General features: G+C 38.5%; 2 protein-coding genes and 1 pseudogene across 2 annotated transcripts; 1 reads left to right on the forward strand and 2 right to left on the reverse strand.

The window, feature by feature from the left end:
* Nucleotides 1-208: 208 nt before the first annotated feature.
* Nucleotides 209-3,892, forward strand: LOC104238615 (uncharacterized). Its single transcript, XM_009793023.2, has 3 exons — nt 209-589; nt 668-883; nt 3,521-3,892. The coding sequence occupies exons 1-3, from the start codon at nt 326-328 to the stop codon at nt 3,587-3,589; spliced, it is 549 nt and encodes a 182-aa protein (XP_009791325.1). The 5' UTR covers nt 209-325; the 3' UTR covers nt 3,590-3,892.
* A 1,129-nt stretch (nt 3,893-5,021) lies between these two features.
* Nucleotides 5,022-7,262, reverse strand: LOC104238616 (uncharacterized). The gene is made up of 3 exons (XM_009793024.2): nt 6,824-7,262; nt 5,830-6,168; nt 5,022-5,731 (listed from the first exon to the last, which is right to left on the reverse strand). The coding sequence occupies exons 1-3, from the start codon at nt 7,109-7,111 to the stop codon at nt 5,237-5,239; spliced, it is 1,122 nt and encodes a 373-aa protein (XP_009791326.1). The 5' UTR covers nt 7,112-7,262; the 3' UTR covers nt 5,022-5,236.
* Nucleotides 7,263-15,097: 7,835 nt separating this feature from the next.
* Nucleotides 15,098-21,712, reverse strand: LOC104238618 (12-oxophytodienoate reductase-like protein; annotated as a pseudogene).
* Nucleotides 21,713-23,815: the final 2,103 nt, after the last annotated feature.

Raw genomic sequence — 23,815 nt, forward strand, 5'->3', positions numbered from 1 at the left:
GCTAAGACTTTCGTGCTTTTAGTATAGTATATATATAGATTTTTCATGAAATTGTATTTGACAATAATATTTATTTTAAAAAGAAGATTTTTGGAATATCGGCCAAATTACAACAAAAAAAGTGGTGGCCCCCAGAATAGATAATCGCTGCACAATTACGATAACAGAGAATCCATTTTATCCCAATCGACTCGACATTGTTCAGATTGAACTCTGAAAATGCAAAAAGTTAAAAACAAATTAAAATAAACCAAACGTATAAATAAAAGGAAAGGGTAACAGAAAAATACAAAAAGCCACATTCGTTGCGCAGTTGAAAATTGAAATGAAGGATGACGATGCCCTTCCCATATCAACGCCGACGGCACCTTCCTCATCATCGTACACAACTTCCAAGAAGGAAACTTCCTCCTCCTATCCCGCCATTTTCGGCAGAGGTAGTTACAAGTTTTGGGCTTTTGCCGCTATTTTATTGCTAGCTTTTTGGTCTATGCTCACCGGAACTGTTACTCTCCGTTGGTCCGCCGGCAACCTCAACGCCATCTCCGATAATATCGACATTCCTCTCCCCGAAGATCTCGACGTTCTCGTCCGTACATATTTCCCCTTTACCTTTTTTCCCTCCTTGTTTATAAATCCTCCGATTCTCATTGTATTTTTTGGCCAGGCAATGGAAGAAAGGGAGAAGTTAGTGAAGCATATGTGGGATGTATATACAAACAGCCGTGGGATCAAAATGCCAAAGTTTTGGCAGGAAGCATTTGAGGCGGCATACGAGGAGTTAACCAGTGATGTTCCTGGAGTTTCCGAAGATGCCATTTCTGAGATCGCTAAGATGTCTGTTCGCTACATTCCTATTGAATCGCCACCTCTCCATTCATTGGTTAGCTCTCTCTATCTGCCCCTTTCTCTTTGATCCAATTCTTCCCCGTGGTCAGCTTTGGCTATGAACTCGTGATTTAACTTTTTGACATTTTAGGTTGGCGATTTGGGGGTGTTTTATTAGATAACTAGATAAGTTGAGAAATTCTTTTATCTGTGGTGTCGGGCCACCTTACGCGACTATTTCACCGGGTACCTGCTACATCCCACCAGCCTCCACCAATACACGTACCCGGTAACTCCTACCAAGCTTAGGCGATAAGAATAAATCACCTAGTGTTTTTTGCCTCCACCGGTTCCTCTATCTTAGTTTAGAAGCTAATTTGGTTCCTCTTTTCAATTGGATTTTTCTTTCGGGAACTATAATGTGAGGACAAAGAGGAGTTTCAGCCAAAAGTACACACAAGATACAAGCAGCTTTTCAGGTCACTTCAGTGAATTTTTTGTGCTGATGCAATATGGAGTTTACAGTTATAATGAGTTGCGATGTAAACATGAGGTTCCACTACCAAATGACGGAAGTAATTTAATTATGACCAAGTTAGAAACTGGTTTGTTCCATTTGTGCACTGTTGCGCCTTCTTACTTTTAAGTTTTTCCTAGTGTAGAACTTGATATTTGTGTTAATTTAGTTACATCTTTAGGAAATGATGGACTTTGACTATTTTCAGATAGAAATATGGGTTTTCCTTTGGAAAGAGTTCTTAGAGGGATGTTTTGTGTGCTTCAATTTTTCTTTTCTGTCACGCAACCGTATGAAGTGTGAAGGAGCAGTTCAGATTTCTTCAAGGTCTTACTTTTCCCTCTAGTAACTCAATGTTCCAGCTTACAAACTAGTTTCAAAAAGGAGCAATGCAATGCTTTCTGATAGCTCTGCTAGACAGAAGTGATAAAAGTTTGTATCAACATTATTTGTGCTTTGCAGTTGTGTATCTCAAGGCTCTGGAAGTAGTGTATGTCATTTAATTCAAAGCGGTGTCTATTAACTTTTCTGCTGTAAAATTGTAACTGTTTTTTTATAGCTATGGTCATAATAATACCAATTGAACATAGTTGGTGGGTAAATAAACATGAATATCTGTCACAAATTTGATAAATATGATACTGCTGAAACTCCTTGCTTTTTGAGGCATCACTTGCGACCTCCATTCTCACCAAAACTACTCAAAGAGATTGTCCTCCATCTTCACCAAATTTTCATCATGCACGTTATCAGAAAGCAAATAAGCAGCCAATGTTGATAGCAATAAACCCCATTAACTTGAATAGTCAATGCCACGTTGCAACCATCTAAATATTGATCAGTACATGCACCCAATATGGAGTTATCAACCAGGTCAACTGCTTCCAGCATCAACTCTTTGGATTGCTAGTTCCACTATATTCACATTCCTGCTGGGGGATACAGGAGTTAGGCAGGAAATGAAGGCCCTAGACATGCGGTGACCATGAAGAAAGACAAGATGCTAACTTGTCCTCTTCTGCCTCTTCTCTCCATCTCTCTTTCCCTATCTCTTTGTTGCCTTTTGTTTTCCTTAAAATTTATGTGATGCCTAGGAGATGATGGAGGCTTTCTTGTTTTCTAAAAGATCCTTTTACAAACTTCTTACCTTTCCCAGTTAATTCCATCCTGTTCCTCATGATACATGTAACCAAAGGGGGCTGGAGCATATGACAGTGGCGTTGGGTTGCTAGTGCTGTCTACTGGCGCGTAAGATGGAGACATGGAGTTTCCAGGGTCATTGATACTGAGAGGAAGTTTTCGAGCTGATTGGACTGGATAATAGCACAGTTCTCTGTTCGACTTTGGTCCGCCCATTCTTGTGTTATTTCTTCTTTTTCTCCGTCAAGCTTGTGAATTTTCTCATTGCTCCTTATAAGAGTTGAAAGTTCTCCTTATCAAAAATAAATAAATACATAAATAAAGTTGAATAAAGTTGTCTTTGCCTTCTATAGGGCTGCGTGCGTGAAATGTACAGCTACTTCTTACTTAACTACACAGTGATATGATTGGTGTATCTTTCTGCAACTTATTTTGTCAAATCAGCTGGTATGAAGCATAAATGCCTGAAAGTAATGCACCCAAAGCTCGACAGGTGATGGATAGTAAGATTTTTCCCTCTCAGAAGGCCAGTAACATTGGCTTGAGAAATAAGGTTCTTCATTTCTTTATGGCTGGATCTCTATCTTTATCTGTCTCAAACATGAACATGCACACATCTGCACAACTCACGGGCAGATGAAACAACCTTAGGTAGCACTGGATTCGTTGTAATTGAATCAAAAGAGTAAGGTCTACCTCATTAATATAGAATTCTCTTAAAAAGAAGTTTGTGGGAGAGCAACTTTTTTGGAAGCTGAAGGTGGCAGATGAATCTGTTCACTGACTTCTGCCACTATTTTGGGTTGTCTTTTGTTTAAATTTTAGAGAGAGAAACCAAGAAACAAAAGTACACACACACACACACACACACACACATATATATATATATATATATATATATATTTGGTGGTCTTTCTTCTCTCTCCAATCCTGAACTCCTGCTTCTCCCAGATTCTTGTTATGTTGTGATTGCTCCTTTAACATGTGCAGCGATTGTAATTGACGTGTGTTTGATCTCATTTTAAACTATTTCAGGGAGTGCGAGAATTAAGTCTAAGGCAAACGAAGAGCGAACAAACAACTGCAACAGGGAGAAGGTTATGACTTGGAGAAATCAAGAACCCCCATTTGCGTGGTTGCGGCTTTTTCACACACGATAAATGGTGATTTATGCCATCTGCTGTCTGGTATTGATGAAAGGGAGCATTTGGGAAAAGATTACACTGACATGCATTGCATTTTTGCTGTAAGGACAAAACGATGTATCTATTTAGGTTTTGATACTTGTAATTTTTTATTCTCCTTTATTTTCCTGTCTTCCTAATGAAAGCACATATTGGTGAAAAACTCAAACATTATCATGATTGGATTAATTCATGCAAAAAGAAAAATCTGGAGTTGTTGCTACAGTTTTGCACTGGAAGACATTTTCCATAGATTGATTTTCCGCTTATTTTTACTGACGATGTGAAATCGTAAGGGAACAGGAATTTCATTTTGGTTTGTTGTGGTTAAACTTATAATTTTTGCCTTAGGGTAATTATGTGTAGACACCAATCAGGCCATGTCCACGGGCATGTGCATTGTCTAGCAGTATTAGTAGTTCAACTCCTCTTATAAAGGACGGCGCTGTGTAATTTACTATACTGTTTTAGAATGAAGTAGTGTTTGTAAAAAGGCAGGGTGTAATTATTGTATATCTACCCGTTCAACTGTAGAAATCGTTGATGTCAGAATAACAATAAATCAAGGGTAAAGTCTGACTTATCACAAATTGATATATTTGAAGAGCTTTTAAAGATGATGAGCAATTATCATTATAATCGGAGTCCAAAATTTCATTCTTATCAAATACAATCCCTGTAATCAATCTTTAGTTTATCCACAAAGAAAAACCTTTTGTCCATTTTCTCTTCCCTTTCTTTTTTCTCCTCCTACTTTCCCTTCATCTTACTTTTCCTAGTTTCCAGTGTAGGATAAACGTTAACCTTTAATACTCTTTTTGAGGTGGATGGGGACGACTATATATGTTGTCACTGACATCTGCCGATTGAAGCATTTGCATTTGAAACTGCATCTTATTATATATAAATGATCTACTGTGTTTGATTATATGTTAGTTCTGACCACAACTCATTGACATATTTTAGGGTTAGGATTGAAGAAAGAGTTGTATCTTTATATGGAATAATATCATGAAGCCTGAAGTTTTTTTTTGTTTTTTTTTTGAAGAGTAACTGTGACCTTCAACTGCCTGGGTGGGAAACTGACCATAGATTCATAGAAAGAAGCGAATCAAAATGAGCGTGTTCTTATGATATATACACTTAAAATATCTTTTGTATATGTAAACATAGTTCGAGTAGAAAGTAATGTATTCAATTGAACCCACACAACTCGTCCTATATTTGCCTCTTATCGTAGATGAGGTATTGTTCAACAAGTGGTAACAGATACTTTCAGTTTTAATTTTCTGTATGTAAGAAACTTAAGGTGACTACGTGTAGAGGAAAACAGTTGTCATATGGTTGAGGAATTTGATAGAGTTAGTAAGTGCGCAAGCTTGATATCATTGAACATTCTACACAGGTAGTCCTCTAATTATAAATAAAAAACTAGACAAATTTCTCTATTTATACTGCTCAAATTAGTAGTTCTAGACTTTCTTGACAGGAGAAAAACCTTTCTGTTTCTTTATATACTGCAAAATTGTCTTAATTGCTTCAACAATATAATTTTCAACCCTCTTCTTTAAACCCGAGAACGTTCTTTGCTGAAATCAGAAGGTGGCATGAAGAAATCAGCTGTCAAACGTCCAACATTAAAATCTACCTCTTCAATTTTCCATCTTTCCTCAAGCTGCCTCTTGTGATTTGCAGAGTGCTCTCCATATCTGAAAACTGTGACAAAAGTTCTACCACTGTGTGCAACATTAACTCCGTCAACATATTTATAATCTTCCATAACAGATTCTGTGCTCGTCTCCCAGAATACACCTTCGTCGTCTCTGCTGGTCTTAACTGTTAGCAACCTGGAATCCTCAAACTTGACCATTAGGCCTGATCTTTGGCTAAAGTATCCCCATATTGTATGGTGAAGTATTTCATAATTTGGACCACTTTGTGCCTCTAAAGCTGATTGGTTTGTATCAAGTTTGAGAATGAAACAATCCTCATCATTTATTATCTTCTCTCCTATGCATACTGCATTCGCGAACAAGTTTGCTATTGACCGAGGATCTAGCCCCTACAACAATGGCAAATCATTTAGACCTTAGCTCTATTATTAGGTTGCAATATAATTAATCAACAAATTTAAGTTATATACACTGACAGTGTAATTACCTGCAGAAAGCGGCGGAGAGGTCTGGGCGGACCCTTAGAGATAGGCCTTTGTTGATTAGATGATTGTCTCCATGAGATTTTACCATTACTACCAGAAATTACTTTGCAACCAGAGATAAGTAATTCTAAACACCAAAGGTCAGGGTTTTTTTGCCAAAGCACAAACCCTCCGTTTTCGTCACTCTTTCTCACCTTCACACTTTGATCACCTTGATGGAAATCAGATGCAGTAATTTTAATATGCCCAATTACACACATGCTGTTCACTGCATTTAGTGCTTGTTGTCCCCCTGTTGCTGCTATGTATTGTTGCAATATGTATTTAGCTGTTGAAGCTTCCTGCATATATTTCCAGTCCAAAAATAAGATATCAAAAGAGAAACAATCAAGAATTGCTCAGATTAATACTTAATAATTTTGGTCATAATGGTAAATGTGGTCCTTTTTGGTCACTCTGGATTTGGAGCTGGCTGTCATGCATGTTTTCTAGGTCCAAATTTATCTTAAAACTGACAATCTCTATTTCAGGCTGAACGAAAGATCCAAGATCTACACTTTATGCGTTCAACCGTTATGATTTTTTGCCCTGAATATGTTCTACTTCTGAAATCATGAGTTCAGAATTTAATGTTTGTTGAAATCTTAATGGTCTTTACATATATCTATGTTTCGTGTCAGAAAATTCTGGCAATTGAACCCATTGAACATAGGATCCAGGGGTCGAGCTGGTATGCCGGTTACGGTTAGGCCTAACACAATAACTTTTGTCCAAACTATGTATTTGTCTAAAGAAATTCACTAAAGATGTATAGCATCCTGAAACTATTAGCTTCAAATCCTAGCTCCGGCTCTAAATTAGGAACCAGGCTCCGCCTCTGAATTAGGATCCATTTGCCTTGTTAAACTCAGAATGCATATGTTATCTACAACTCGATGAATGAAAATGCACAGGTATTAAGTGAAAAGATTTAAGCTTGGAGAATTCATATATTACAATGGAAGAATGTTTGACGGGACGATTAACGGATTGGCCCAACTGAATTTGGAAAGGGATAAGAGGAGATCCAACCATATAAAGGAGGAAACTAAGTTCATTATAACGAGCAGCAACAATAGGGGAAGACCATTTATCAGATGTTTGCGCTTTCATCCAGGTTGCCATATTTTGCCATCTGAGTGCAGCATTACTGCCCATGCTTTTGAACATTTCATCTGGAATTGGCACCTCAAGTACTGTCTCCAGCCCATCTTCTTTATCAACATTGGGACAAAGTGTCCTCATGTAATTTTTATTTTAAAAATTTAAAATGAAATTAAAACTTAGTATGTGTGTGTTTTGAATGTTAGGATGAATTTCGAATACTGAATGCATAAAAGAAAAAGAAGAAAGAAAGAGAGAGAGAATGTGTTTTGTATGTAAGAGAAACATAAGGTTAGAGAAAGGCTCAGAGATAATTAAGGATTGTTATAATGAAAAAACAACAGTCTAATTCTCTGTTTTTCTTGTTTGAAAAAAAAAAGTATTTTGAGGTGGGTAATTTTTTGCGGAGAGATTTCCAAAAATGTAAGGGTATTTTGAATTCACTATGCCTAAAGGTTCTCCCTTTCTTTTAGCAGTCGTGCGGGCACAATTTTATCCAAGATTTGTAAGTATAATTTTATTTTGCATCTTCATTGCTTATAATTAACTAATTTCATATTTGGGCTAGCATGTTAACCAGGGTTACGTTGAACGAGATACTATTGACATTAAGAAGGACGGATTCAAAATTTCATAAAAATTGTATATTATTACAATAAACTTGAACTTAGCAAGAATATGTAATTCTAATAATTTATTTAATTCATATTACTACTTTATATAAATGGTCAAGCTGTACAAACACAGTATTGAACCATTGTACATATAGTAGTTTCAATTGTTCAAAACGTATTCCCTTACAATAGGCTTCTGTACAAAAAACTGATGTAAAATTAGTGTATGTTTATTTAAGTAATTTTTACCTCATATAGCAAAGGTTAACACCTTATTTATTTTAAATAAATATCATTTTAAAAAATTATATTCTATAGATACCTTTTAATGTTTATAGCAATATATCTAATTTTGGTTACCTCCTACCCCTAAGCCACTAAATATGCTATTCAGTTACACTATTTTCTTTCTCTCTCTACTTTGATACATGCCATTCTCTTCCCCCATTCCCTAAACACATGATGCTCAATCTCAAAATTCCTCTCACCCACATCACCTACTATTAGTCAAAAACCCCATGCTCTCTCCTCCCTTCTGCACTTTCAGACGACCCTTCAAATCTTCAACATAAGGGAAGGGAGGTCCAAAACTATAACGACCCGACCGGTCGTTTTGAGCTTTTGCACCTTGCTTGTCAGTTCTCGGGCATGACTTGCCCCGTGTGAAGGATTATGACTTATGTAAATTGTTGGTTTTGGTTTTCAGGGTAATCGGAATGAATTTGGAAGAATAGTTCTCAGTTTAAAGCTTAAAATTTGAAAGATTTGACCAAGATTTGACTTGTTGGTATATGATCTCGGATCAAAATTTTTATGATTCAGTTAGCTCCGTTAGGTGATTTGGGACTTAAGAGCGTGATCGAAATGCATTTTGGAAGTCTGTGGAATGTTTAGGTTTGAATTGACGAAATTGAGATTTTGGCGTTTTCCGGTTGATAGGTGAGATTTTGATATAGGGGTCGGAATGGAATTCCGGAAGTTGCAGCAGCTTCGTTATGTCATTTGTGACGTGTGTGCAAAATTTCAGGTTATTCGGACGTGGTTTAGTCGGGTTTTTGATCAAAAGCGTAATTCGGAAGATTTTGGAATTCTTAGGCTTGAATTCGATGCAAATTTGGTGTTTTAATGTTGTTTTGAGCGTTCCGAAGGTTGGAACAAGTTTGAATGAGATTATGGTTTATGTTGGCATGCTTGGTTGAGGTCCCGAGGGCCTCGGGTGAGTTTCGGGTGGTTAATCAGACCATTTCTTGTTTTGAAAAGTTGCAGAAAATTGCTGTTCAGTATTGCAGGCATTTGGCCTTCACGTTCGCGAGTAGGCCCTCGCGTTCGCGAAGGGTTAGCTGGTGAGGTCGAGATTTTAGCCTTCGCGTTCCCGAGGGAGGCTCCATGTTCGCGAAGGGCTGGGTTTGTTGTGCATCGCGTTCGCGAGGGAGGCTCCGCGTTCGCGCAGGGGAAGTGACCAGCTGAGTTTGAGGATTTATGTGTTCTTCGCGTTCGCGGGAGGAGAGTCGCGTCCGCGTTGGGTTAGGGCGCCAAGTCTTCGCGTTTGAGAGTGGTAGGACACGTTCACGATGAAGGAAATTTTGTCAAAGTAATTTGTGCTTCGCGAACGCGAGGCTTTGACCGCGTTTGCAAAGAAGGATTTTTATGCCTGAGCAGAATGATTTAAAAGGGCTATTCCGCGATTTTGAGGCTAAGAACCTCCATTGTTGGGCGATTTTGAAGCTTGGGAGAGCTAATTGAAGAGGGAATTCAAGAAGATTTCTTGGAGGTAAGATTTTTGAACTCATAACTCGATTCTTGTGTGAATTCCACCTAATTAATCATGGAATTAAGCCTAAAATTAAGGAATTAGGGCTTGAATTTGGAGAGTATAAATTTGAGATTTGAGGGGCCATTTGAGGTCCGATTTTAATGTTCTTGGTATGTATAGACTCGTATGAGGATGAGGATTCCATTGATATTAATTTCGTCAGATTTCAAAACGTGGGCCCGGGGGCCGAGTTTGAGTAATTTCGGGATTTTAATGTAAAATTAGATATTTTCGAGTGGGCTTCATTCCTTTTGCATATTTTAATGATTATGTACTGATTGTGGCTAGATTTGGAGTATCTAGAGGTCGATTCGTGCGGGCGAGGCATCGTGGGCTAGAGGTTGGACGATTGAGGTGAGTAATGATAGTAAATGATGTTCTGAGGATTTGAAACCCCGGATTGCACATCGTAGTGCTATATTGAAGTGAGACACACGCTTGATGACGAACGTAGGGTCGTACACTATTGGGGATTGTGACTTGGTCCGTCCTAATTGATGATTTTACCACGCATTTGACTGAAATCTATTTGCTATCATCATTATTTGGGCTGAATGCCATATTTGGGCTTCGTGCCAACTATTTGAACCCTTCGGAGATTTTTGTTGATGTTTCCTCACTATTTTGATTTTATGCTTGAGCTCAGTCATGTTATTTTCCACTATTTTCAAAACTCAGCCATGTTTACTCTGTTTTAATACTTGAAATGATATTTTAAATCATATTTTGGGCTGAGCATCATGATTTACTGTTGCCTAAGTGGCTTATGTGATTTTTGACTAAGTAAGACCGAGGGCCTGTGTTGTGAGGATACTGTTTGGTCGGGCTGCACGCCACAACGGAGATACACTGATTTGATTATGAGGCCGAGGGCCTGAGATATGTACGCCACGAGGTGGCTTGTTGATATTGATATGAGGTCGGGAGCCTGTTTATGATGCCACGAGGTGACTTGATATTGCGCTTGGGCCATAAGGGGCCCCTCCAGGTGTCTGCATACCCCTAGTGAGTGCGGGTACCCATTGTGATGTAAGATAGCTCGATAGGCTGGTATTGTTCTATGTGATTGCCCGAGGGGCTGGTATTGTTCTGAGATATTGCCCAAGGGGCAGATTTATTGACATTGTGCCCGAGGGGCGAACCTTATGTGCTTATCTTTCTTATTTGCCTGTCATATACCTGTTTAATTATGTATTTGTGCCCGAGGGGCGACTTTATGTGCTTATCTGACTAATTGTTTTGCATTCATTTGCGCAACCGTTGAGAAAGTCATTTTCAAAGAAGTTTAAACTGAGCTAAGATATTTTAAGAGATTTTTTAGCTTCATTGCTTTCTTACTAGTTTGTGTACTGCTTCTATACAACATGTTGATGCACTTTTCGTGATTTCTTACCATTCAGACTTTAGTTATAATTATTACTCACTGATTTGGAGTACTCACTTTACTCCCTGCACCTTGTGTGCAGATTCAGGTATTTCTAAACTTGGTAGCGGGTATTGGCAAATCAGAGGCAGAGTCATCGGAGTTTAGCAAGGTAGTTGCTGACGTTCGCAGCATTGCTTATCTCCCTCTTGATGTCCTTGGACTGTATTTAGCCTATTTCAGAACTTAGTTGTATTTTAGACCTTAATAGATGCTCGTGACTTGTGACACCCCGATATCGGGCTGTGTTTGGGCTGTATTCTGCACATTATAAAATCTTTTGCTTAGTCTTTGGTTTATTTACTCATGCTTAGACTGTTTATAGATGTTTAACTGTTTTAAAAATTGAATTGGGACTAGTTGGGTGGCCTTATCTTCACGAGAGGTGCCATCACGACCGGGTCCGGGTTTAGGGTCGTGACAAGTTGATATCAAAGCCTAGGTTACATAGGTCTCACGAGTCATGAGCATGTTTAGTAGAGTCTCGCGGATCGGTACAGAGACGTCTGTATTTATCCTCGAGAGGCTGCAAAACCTTTAGGAAAAACTTCACATTCTTGAATTCTTATCGTGCGTCCTTGATTCAGCTTAAAATGTAACTCTTTGAATTCCTTCCATGCATTCGTGTGTGTGCATGAGCGCTCAATATCTGATGTGCATCAATGGCTTGTGATTCCTTGATCGAGGGGCGAGATGTGATCTCTGTGAGTTGATGTTGGGCCAGTCTAGAGGACTTGAGGCCGAATTTTGCCTATAGCTTGAGCACCGAGGTGCTGATTATGTGAGCAAGTATTTTTGAACTTATATGTTTGGTATTGTCCCTATTAGTGGAAGTGACGGCTGGATGGCTATGTGATGAGTATATTAGTACTGCGAGATGTATCCATATGATTTAGAAGCGATGAGAAGGGTCTGCTGGGGGATAGAAGAGCTATTAGGTGCTTGATTTCCATCTTGATTCGAGGTATAGCCCCGAGTTATGGGCGCGTGGAGAATCTTTTCATGTTTCTCAGTTGGGAGTGAAGTAAATTTCATGTTGCGCTATGAGTTCAGACTCAGGAATACTAAGTGACTGCGTAAAGTTTATGACGGTGGAAGGTATGCGGAAAGGTTAGTTCGAGGTGAAGCAGGTGGGGTATCTCCTGAGGAGTGTTCGGAAGTTTGTGCAATCTTTATGTTGTCTGATAGAAGATCTCATTTGCAAGTGAAAGATATGTGCTGTAATTTAAATTGGGTCGCTTAAGAGAGTGGGTTTAACTATTGTGAGAGTGAATGCGAGATTTGCAGAAGATTTAAAGTACATGATGATTTGTGTTTTCCCAAGCTTACAAAGGATTTGAGTTTAATCTCACTATGGTATTATGACAACAATAGAGTATATGCGTTATGAGTTATTGAGTGTGTTTTGATCTATGGCTTCGAACCAAGTGGGAGAGTCTGCTATTGATTAGTTGATTGCACAATTATGTGCTATGTTGGTCCCAATTCGAGGTGTTCGGACGAATCAGTTATGGCCTATGGAGATTGAGACCGAGGATGGCTCGAGTAAAGGAAAATTCTTAACAAAGGATATAGTATGCTTCATAGGTGTATGAGAATTACGGAATGTCTTGAATTGTTGTTGGTAAAGGATGTTTGGTGCATAGAGCAGGAAGTTGCTTGGTTGTTCTCGGATGAGGTTACACTCTCGATGTCAGAGTGCTATTGAGGCACAAGTGGTTCTGTTCGTTTGATCAGGCAAATTGCTATTTGAGTAGAGTGAATGACTCTCGAGAATATTTCTGATGTGTTCAAGATTTTACATGTAACAATTGGGTATTTTCAAGTTGTATATGTGGCTAGAAACTGAGTTTTCATTGGAAAATGTCAAGACTTGTGGTATTTTCTATATTAATTATGGAATTCTATATATCAGTATCAGGAAGATGAAGGTAATGGCTCTGGATTCGTAGAAAGTCTCTTCAGGGTAAGCATTTTGAATGCGGCGCTGTTGGGAATATCTAGAGAGTATTCAGCGGCTTATGGACCATAGGACGGTGTGGTTTTGATGCTTGGGTCTCGTGTGGTAAGTCTGAGTTAAGAAATTGTGATGTTATAGCAAGAAGGAGTATCAAGTTGAAGGTAAGTCAGAAGGGAACCCGGACAGATGGGATAGCTTGGTAGTAGGCCGAGTCGGTATGGTAAGGATATGATTAGATCTTGGATTCTTACGAGGTAATGAGTTTCTACAGGTATTTCGCGGCAATGCTCTTGGGTTTTAGTGGCTTGCGTAGGTTGGTTGAGTTAGGAGGATTCAGTCCTGACATGGCTTGTTTGTGTAGAGGGGAGTCAGAGAGTTCTTGTCGAGTTCTACCGTGGCTAGAGATGTATATTTTCTGCTGGCATGAGGAGCATGAGATGTATAATGATTTTCTTCTAGATTGGGCTCAATGGGAAGAACTTAGTTGTATTTTAGACCTTAGTAGATGCTCGTGACTTGTGACACCCCGATGTCGGGCTGTATTCCCCACATTATAAAATCTTTTGCTTAGTCTTTGGCTTATTCACTCATGCTTAGACTGTTTATAGATGTTTAACTATTTTAAAAATTGAATTGGGACTAGTTGGCTGGCCTTATCTTCACGAGAGGCGCTATCACGGTCGTGACAAAAACACAAAAACAGAAAGAAAAAGAGAGAGGACGAAGTAGATTTCGAGCCACATGAAGATTCATGAGGAACGAAGATGAAGACAATATGAAGATGAAGAACAAGATGGATGTAATTCGAGCCCAAGAAACCCAAGAATTTTTTGGGAATTCCAGTTTCACGAAATTTCGCAGCAGTATTCCTCTGCTTTTAGAAAATCTTGGCCTCGATTTGCTTCAATCAGTGCCCTCTTCTTTTCTGCTTCCTTGTGAATTATAGCCATCTTGTTCTTCATCTTCATATGGCTCGAAATCTTGTTCTTCATCTTCATAAAACTTGGAGACAGTGAATTTTGAGCCAGAGGAAGACAATATGAGGGACGAAGATTTGCTGGGTTTATGTTTTTTGCGATGAAAAGAGTTGCTGGTTCTTGGTTTTTACGCTGTATTTTCATGTATTTCATTGTATTCATTGTCTTTTTTTTCATTGTAATTCAATGTATCTCACTGTATTTCATTGTATTCAGTGTCTTTTTTCCCATTATATTTCAATGTATCCCGTTGTATTCTATGTATTTCATTGTATTCACTGTCTCGCTATATGCCATGAATGTATTCATATGTTTTTTTAATTAATATAATTTATATATTCAGATGTATTATATAATTTCTCTGAAGATTGCTATGTTTTTGGGGTATTTTTCGGTTGAGATTCTTTTTTATAACTGGAAATACATAATTTGTGTGTTATAATTGAGTTTGTTGAGTTATATTAAGAGTCTATTATGTTAATTGATTCACTTTCCGTTTAAAAACAGTGTAATCCCCTATTTCACGCCGTGAATACAGTCGAATACAATAATCTATCCAGCTGTAATCCCATGTTTCACGCCATGAATACAGTCGAATACACTCGAATACAACAACTGATTAGCTAGACTTCCCTGATTCACGCATATTTTTGCTACTGTATTCATGAATACAGTAGCTTAAATACATTTAATACATCTTATAACAACAGAAAATGTATCTATAATCTGTAATATAGGAAATGATATCTATAGATAGCTAATTACCATTAAAAAATAGTGCTTTATGAAATTTTTTCTTTATTTAATGGCTTCTGATTTCGTGCCCTTGGTGGGCCTATTGGATTGGCCATTTAACATTATGTCTTTTCTAATAACACAAAGCAAATAATTGGGGTCTCTCTTGGAATAGCAAACGTTCTCTCTTCTTTGATATTTTCGAAGTTCTCTTCCCTTGAGTTTCTCAATATTCTTTTTCTTTTTTACTCTTCATTATGTTTCTATTGATGTGGTAAAAATTCTACTTTTTTCCTCACTCTTTCAACGTCAGGACTCTCTGCTTTTTCTCTGATGGTCTATGATGGTAGTCTGATTTCTATTTACCTTGGTCTTACATATTGTGATTTTTGTTTATGAAGCTAAAAGTTCAATCTGTGCTTTGCAGATTTTCACATTTTCTTTATTTATTTCATATTTTTGTAATCACAATTTGTTGGGTATTAACTACTGTCGTATAGGTATAGTCAAACATAGGAGTGCAAACAAAGGATCATCCCCACACATTACTTTGATTTATCTTTAAAAACATCATACAAGTCACATTGTATTGGACATCGATCTCTTATTTTAACAAACTAGAAAGTAAACACAACTTCGTACTGACCGCATCACACAATAGTTAGTTAACCTTTTATCAGGTAGAAGCAAACTCCACTTTTTTCCCACAAAGAAAATAACTTAACAAGCAACTTCAAGAGATGGGTAATCAATGTAACCCACAACTGGATCAGTCATATAGAAGGTGCTCCTATCATGCTCGTTCAGTGGTTCATTAACTTCAAAACGCTTAGGTAAATCAGGGTTTGCCAAGAACAAACGTCCAAATGAGATCAAATCTGCATAGTTTTCAGCAATTGTTTCATCTTCCTCAGTTTTCTTGTAGCCACCAGAAGAAATAAGAGTCCCCTCAAAAGCCATTATATTCTTATATATTTGAGGCAACGTGGCTCTTCCCTTGGCTCAACCGCGTGAAGATATACAACTCCCATCCGAGCTTAGTGAGTTCATTAGCTAAATAGGTTGCTAGAGGTTCAGGGTTCGAGTCCCTTTTCCCGTGCACTTCCGAGAAGAGAGAGAGTTTTATGCCAACTTTATCAGCTCCAATTTCCTTCACAACAGCTTCTATAACTTCAAGAGCAAGACGACAACGGTTCTCTATGCTTCCACCATATTCATTAGGCCTGTCGTTGACTTGGTCATTCAAGAATTGGTCGATTATGAAGCCGTTTGAAGAGTTGATCTCGACTCCATCAAATTCTAAGCAATACCGTTAGAAGATAATTCTTATATCTCAAAAATAAAATATAATATATTCATTATCATTTAATTAATAGTTATTATTATAATATTATAATTAACTTTTTATTAGCCTTAATGGCTTTAATTTGTAACAACCATTTCAATAGCTTTTGAATGACATTTAATAATTTTTAAAACGTTGCTTACAATCTGAAGTTAAAATCTTTGGATGATATATATATAATCCAAAAAGTAGTCGAGTGAAAAAAGTTAAAATTTTTCTTTCCTTTTCTTTTGTGATGGGTTTTATTTTATTCAATCTTTGTTGTTTCTGCTCCTAGTTTATACTAAAAGAGCTTGTTGAATCCTAGGAATATGCCTAATTTTATTCATTAAGGTGTAGGCAAAATATCCTTAAGGATAGTGTCTTTGACACGCCTCAAGCTAAATCTTTTATTCTCCAAAACCATCCAATATTTTTCCAACAATACCAACAAGTGACTATTCATCAATTTTATGAGTTTTCACCACCATTAAATGCAACAACGCTGAAAAAGTAATTACTATAATGTATAACTCACTAGCTTTAATAGCATTGCGGGCTGCAATCCTAAAATCTTCGATAATGTGAGGGATTTCATTAGCTCTCAGGTGTCGGCATGATATACGCTTTGTCGTCAGGTACTATGCAATACATAAAACACATGTATTTCTCCAATACCAATCCCTATCTTCAATTTAAGTTAAAAAGTTTACCATCCAATCTATTCTCAGATTCAGTCCTCTTTTGCCACCAAACATTGGATGAAGGAGAATATTACCTAATACTTCGACCCTGTTTTCAGCAGCACTCGATCGAAAATTTAACCTAATTTTTGCCTTTAGTTTCTTTAATCACTTTGGTTACTCTTCTCTGGGTTCATTACTTTTTGGTTACTCATCGAGTTCAAGATTCAATTTTTATTTCTTAACTCTTCTCTGGAAACAGTGGAAAAGATTCACTGAAAACATTTCTTGATTGTGTGCTAAGATAGGATCAGTTTTTATTCTAGTTTTGTTACTATTGCTAGCTTGAGACCGTAGAATATTCAAAAAGAATTGCTTTCCTTCTTTGTTATTCAATACCCAGATCTAATACCCAGATCTAAGTACCCAGATCTGTTGTTCAATACCCAGATCTAAGTACAGAAAAATAATTTTTCCGGGAAGTCTCAACTGTTGTTTGCGTCTGCATCCGCCAAACACCCAATCTAGAGGTTCTATATCCAATACCCAAATCGAATTTCATAATTATTCAAACTTTTCTGTCAGTATTTAATTCATCATATTTATGTTAATTCGCTTGTGGTTTTCGATAAAAAATTAATAAATCGCTACTGTGCTACTCTTTTGACTGCGACGATCTCGATCGGATCTACCAAATAACACAAAATTCGGCTTCTTTTGCACTCTGGACATCTCTCTAAGCTGATGCTGAGCTGTAAACCATCAGCTTATTTCGGATCGACTGAATTTTATCCAATCGCCGAAAAGCAACCGCAAATTCTTCGACAGAAGAAAGCCGTGGAAAAAGATTTTCTCTGTTTTCTACCGGAAAACGCCATTTTGTTTTTCATTTGAAGCTCTTTTTTTGTTTCTGTACTTTGTATGATTTTTCTTCAGTTAATTTCGGCTGCTAGTTACTTTCGGTGCTAGACCAGTGGTAGCGGTGATAGCCCTTTTTGGTCTTTGGGTCGTGGTATTTTCTGTGTTTTCAGGGAATTTCTCAAAGTGGTTGGAGAGAAGTTGGGCGCACGAGCACTAGTAAAGGAGAGCAACCTGGACGAGCGTCAGCAAAGGGCGGTGGGAAGCGGTGCGAGAGCTTGCAAGTATATTGAGGGCTGCAAATCATCACAGGTTTGGTTCTCGGGAATTGGTACCTCCCGTTCTACTGTTTTCCTTTTTGTGTTAGCTAAATTGATGTTACTTTTGTTCACAATAGTTAAATCATTCAATAAGTGTACAGGTAGTCACTTGTTTCCTTATAGTTTGATTCGTTGTCCGTTGTGCACTAGCGAGTCTTTGGTATATCTGTCGTAGGTGTAGTGGCGGCAGTCTGGGATGATAGATTAAGGGTATGTCCTCAGGTGGGGCAGAGTGTGGGCCCGGGGTCAGGGGGTGGGTCGGGAGGCAGGGAAGGTAGAGGGGGCAAGGGAGCCTATAGATTGAGAATCGGGTCATGGAACATAGGATCGCTAACGAGTAAGTCTATAGAGTTGGCGAAGATCCTTCAGAAGAGGAAGATTAATATAGCGTGTGTCCAGGAGACTAGGTGGGTCGGATCGAGGGCGAGAAACGCGGATGGGTATAAGTTGTGGTACTCTGGAGTCGTGAGGGGTAAGAATGGAGTGGGTATCCTAGTAGATAGCCATCTTAGGGAGTCGGTGGTAGAGGTCAGGCGTGTGAATGATAGACTAATGACTATTAAATTGGTGGTGGGTGAGTGTACTTTAAACGTCGTTAGCGCGTACGCACCGCAAGTAGGTTGTGATGAGGAGATTAAAAGGCGTTTTTGGGAAGGGTTGGATGACATTGTTCGTAGTATTCCACCTTCCGAGAGGTTATTCATAGGAGGGGATTTCAATGGCCATATTGGGTCGTCTGCAAGTGGTTATACTGAGGTGCATGGCGGCTTTGGTTTCGGGGAACGGAACGGAGGGGGCATCTCACTGCTGGATTTTGCCAAGGCATTCGATCTAGTGATTGCAAACTCGAGTTTTCCGAAGCGAGAGGAGCATTTGGTTACTTACCAAAGTTCGGTGGCGAAGACTCAAATTGACTATCTCCTCCTCAGGAGATGCGACAGAAGGTTGTGCGAGGATTGCAAAGTTATCCCAGGTGAGACCCTTGCAACGCAACATAGGCTCTTGGTGATGGACGTTAGTATTATGATAAGAAGGAAACAGAGGTCAGTACGAGGCCGCCCGAGGATTAGGTGGGGCGCCTTGACTAAGGTTAAAGCCCAGGAGTTGGAAGGAAGGTTGTCGGCAATGGGAGCTTGGAGAAGTAGTGGGGACGCAAACACTATGTGGTCGACAACGACGGACTATATAAGGAAGGCGGCGAGAGAGGTGTTAGGGGTATCTTCAGGCCGCACCGGTGGCCACAAAGGAGACTGGTGGTGGAATGCAGTTGTACAAGGTAAAGTGGAAGCGAAGAAGGTGGCTTACCTGCGGTTAGTGGGGAGCACTGGAGAGGAGGAGAAGAGAGCAAACATTGCGAGATATAAGGTAGCTAGGAAGGAGGCAAAGATAGCAGTGACAGAGACAAAGACGACAGCTTTTGCTCGTTTGTATGAGGAACTAGGGAACAAAGGTGGGGAGAAGAAGTTACTCCGACTCGCTAAGGTGAGAGAGAGGACGGCTCGGGATTTGGACCAAGTGAGGTGCATAAAAGATGAGGACGGTAAAGTTTTGTTGGGGGATGACCAGATAAAGAGGAGATGGCAGACCTACTTTCATAAACTTCTAAGTGAGGAAGGGGATCAGGATATTGTACTAGATGAATTGAGGAACATCGAAAGCCCCCATGTACTAAGTGATTGTCGGGACATTAAGGTCGATGAGGTCATGGAGGCAATGCGTAAGATGATTAGGGGCAGAGCTACCGGACCAGATGAAATTCCGGTTGAGCTTTGGAGGTGTGTGGGTAGAGCAGGCTTGGAATGGCTTACTAAGTTGCTTAATGTTATATCCAAGACTAATAGGATGCCCGAAGAGTGGAGGTGGAGTACAATGGTCCCGTTGTATAAGAACAAAGGCGATATCCAGATCTGTAACAACTATAGGGGTATTAAATTACTAAGTCATACCATGAAAGTCTGGGAGAGAGTGGTAGAAATGAGAGTGCGAAGGACGGTGTCTATTTCAGACAACCAGTTCGGGTTCATGCCGGGGCGATCTACCACAGAAGCTATCCACCTTATTAGGAGGATGGTGGAACAATACAGGGATAAGAAGAAGGATCTCCACATGGTGTTTATCGATCTAGAGAAAGCGTACGACAGGGTTCCTAGGGAGGTCTTATGGAGATGCTTAGAGGCTAAAGGGGTCCCGGTTGCCTACATTAGGGCGATTAAGGACATGTATGATGGAGCTAAGACTCGGGTTAGGACAGCAGGAGGCGATTCAGATTATTTTCCGGTTATTACGGGGTTGCACCAAGGGTCTGCATTCAGCCCTTTCCTATTTGCCCTGGTGATGGATGCTATAACGCATCATATTCAGGGGGAGGTGCCATGGTGCATGCTATTTGCTGATGACATAGTCCTAATCGACGAGACACGATGCGGCGTCAACGAGAGGTTAGAGGTTTGGAGACATACCCTTGAGTCCAAAGGTTTCAGGTTGAGCAGGACGAAGACGGAATACCCTTGAGTGCAAATTTGGGGCAGAGCCGACGGAAGCGGGAGTGGAAGTGAGGCTTGATTCTCAAGTCACCCCTAAGAGGGGTAGTTTCAAGTACCTGGGGTCGTTTATTCAGGGGTCCGGGGAGATCGACGAGGATGTCACACACCGTATAGGGGTTGGGTGGATGAAATGGAGGTTAGCGACGGGAGTCCTGTGTGACAAGAAAGTGTCACTGTTACTGAAAGGTAAATTTTATAGGGCAGTGGTTAGGCCTGCTATGTTGTATGGGACCGAGTGTTGGCCGGTGAAGATCTCACACATCCATAGGATGAAAGTTGCAGAGATGAGGATGTTGAGGTGGATGTGCGGGCATACAAGGAAGGATAAGATTAGAAATGAAGATATTCGAGAGAAGGTGGGGGTGGCCCCCATGGAGGACAAGATGCGGGAAGCAAGACTCAGATGGTTCGGGCACATTCAGAGGAGGAACACTGATGCACCGGTGAGAAGGTGTGAACGACTGGCGGTGGTGGGTACGAGGAGAGGTAGAGGGAGACCTAAGAAGTATTGGGGAGAGGTGATCAGGCAGGATATGGCGCGACTTAGGGTTACTGAGGACATGGCCCTAAACAGGGAATTGTGGAGATCGAGCATTAAGGTTGTAGGTTAGGGGAAATTGTGATGTCTTTTTTACAGCGCACTAGAGTGAGACTAGCCAGTTAGGAATTAGTCTTAGGATGCTATTGATCAACTACCGATGATGTGCTTTATCTTCTGTGTATTAATACCTTACATCTTTCTCGTATTTCCTATATCTCTTATATTGCTGTTACTTTGTTTTTTATGGTATTTATGTTATGTTATGGTTTTTATGGTATTTTATGTTGTTTTATTATGAGTATATTGATAGTACTAATATAGTGTCTCTTGTTGCCTCTTCGAGCCGAGGGTCTCCTGGAAACAACCTCTCTGCCCCTTGGGGTAGAGGTAAGGTCTGCGTACATATTACCCTCCCCAGACCCCACTTGTGGGATTACACTGGGTTGTTGTTGTTGTTGTTGTGAAGCTTAAGAAAAAAAATCATACTATATATATTCGACTTGTTCTTTGATAAAACAAAATCAATAGAAAATACAAGAAATTTACCAACCTGCACGCCAAAATAATAGAAAATTGTCTGAGGGCTGAGTGGGGAAAAAGTGTTTACCCTTGTGAGATATCAGAGGCACTGGCTGATTCAGAAATGAGAAATCCCCCCTTTGTTGCTCTTTGAGCATAATATTCAATAGCATGTGGCTGTGGAGTATTATTGTATGATCTGTTCCTTGTCATTTACTCTGCAACTCATAACAATATACAGCTTAATATACATGCATGCAAAATGAAAAGGAAAAAGATAAACAAGGAAGTAATTAAATGTAAATTAAGACACAGTACCTATGACTATGAGAGAGCTCGAATTTCCCCATCTTGTAAGGAGTAAGGAGAGGAACTGGGGTGGAGTTAGCTTCCATCTCTCTAAACTCTCAACTCTCTCAAAATTGATTTCCTTTTTCGTTTGCTGCAGAAAATTAGAATAGCGACTGTCCACATTTAATTTATAGACAAGTCATCTTGCCAATTTCTAAATTTGTATATTCTAACTTCAAGGGGCAACTACCAATGTAATTATATTTTTAAGTATAGTGGCGTACCAACAGAAATAAAATTCTACAACTTGGACGAAAAATAATTTGTATGACAAGGAGTAGTCTTATGCGGAAGACTACATGATAAAGCATGTTAATATATATAAGAAGAATCAGAATATTAAAAAACTTGACTTTAAGTGCCTTTTATCATTTTATTACGATTTTGTTATAAATAGTATTTTATTTATAGTGAATGTCTATATTTTAGAGAGATTTTAGGGTTTATTACTTGGTGGCTAAGTCACTTTTCCCCTATAAATACTGGAGTTGTATTCCATTTTAATTGATCCCAAATCAATAATAATTCTCTCTTTCTCTACTTTTCTCTGCAATGCGCCTCTTCTTCTTTTATTGTTTTATAACACGTTATCAACACGAGATTCTAACTAATTAATCAGTAGAAGCTTTGGGATTGAGCAAAATAATTGTCAATTATTCCATGAATTTTCTTCATGATTAAATTCTGGATTTAAGGTAAGTATTTTACTTTATTTTTCTCTTTTAAATTCTTGAAATTCTATAATTTGATTTTATATACAAGCAAAGACAATAATTTTGATTATAACTCTAATAGAGTTATAAGAAATTATAACCACCTAAGTGGTAAAATTTCTATGCCTTGCCATGATCAAATTCATGTATGATTGTGGGCAAAGAATTGGAAACCGTCCCATTGAATTTGCTTTATTCTCATTCCCTTAAGAGAATATGATAGCAGTATGTGATAAGTCCGAAAGACAAAATTATTACCGTAAAGGTGCCAATGGATGTGGACGTAGTAATAGACGAAATTATAAACGTCACCATTGTGATAATGAGAACAATAATGATTCTCAAAATAATTCTTTACTTTGTGAAAGTAATGTTTGTCATCGATTTGATATGAGATTTTGTAAAGCACATATGGATGATTATGGTCCATTCATGATGTGAATGTGACAACATGAGATTTAGGATGAATTAAGAAACTAATTCCATTATTATGGCATGAATAATCATTTATCACATAATTATTGTGATTATGCCAAAATATTATGGCAATGTGATTATTACAAAACAAAAGTAATAGAAGCGACATATCTTGCCTAAATGATTTTGACCACGACCATAATGGTATAACTTTCTCTTTAAAAGAGATATTCACCATACGGATGTTGATAAATATGTGGTAGTACCAAATTAATTGAGAGCTCTGGAAGAGTCAATTATTACTATTTTTGAGGAATAAAATTGATTATCAATAAGGCATTGTGTTGTAGTAAATCTCAAAAAAACTTATTAAGTTTCTAAAGTATTCGCGAAAGCGGTTGGTTATATTGAGACTATAAATAAAGGAAAGATTTACTATCTTTTATTACTACAACTTGTAGTGGGGTAATATATATGTGAAAAGTTACCCGCTTTATTCTCCAATTTGTATTACACAGATAAAAAAGATGTCACAATAAAGTAGAAGTTTATTGATTTAAAAACCCATATCATAAAAACTTGGAGTTTATTGATAATTGCACACGTCATGGTGTAAACCTGAAGTTTATCAATAATGTAAATTTATCCGATTGGCATAACTAGTGTAGCCCTATCAATTTAAGTATGATTTGCAAAAATAAAAGAGAATTCACATGGGTAAACATTAAAGAACTTTCTAGTTCTTTACGAATTCTCTTATGTTGCTTGTTCTCATTAATTAATAGACCAATTAAAATTGATATTGAATCCCATGAATACTGAAAAATATCAAAGGTATATATGGGCCCATTCACCTGCCACGTATACCACATAAGATGTATCTATGAGATGGCTACATGTGCGATTATTATTAACCGGCAACTTGATATTTGTAAGGTAAATTGCTCAATAATTTAATTTAGAGCATAATTTCCAGATTTCTATTCATGACAGTTCATCTTGGTAAGTTGGTTTACATCACAATTGATTTAACAAAATGATTTATTGAGTACCT

The sequence above is a fragment of the Nicotiana sylvestris genome, chromosome 2 (genome assembly GCF_000393655.2).
Source record: "Nicotiana sylvestris chromosome 2, ASM39365v2, whole genome shotgun sequence".
In the NCBI taxonomy this organism is placed as follows: Eukaryota; Viridiplantae; Streptophyta; class Magnoliopsida; order Solanales; family Solanaceae; genus Nicotiana; species Nicotiana sylvestris.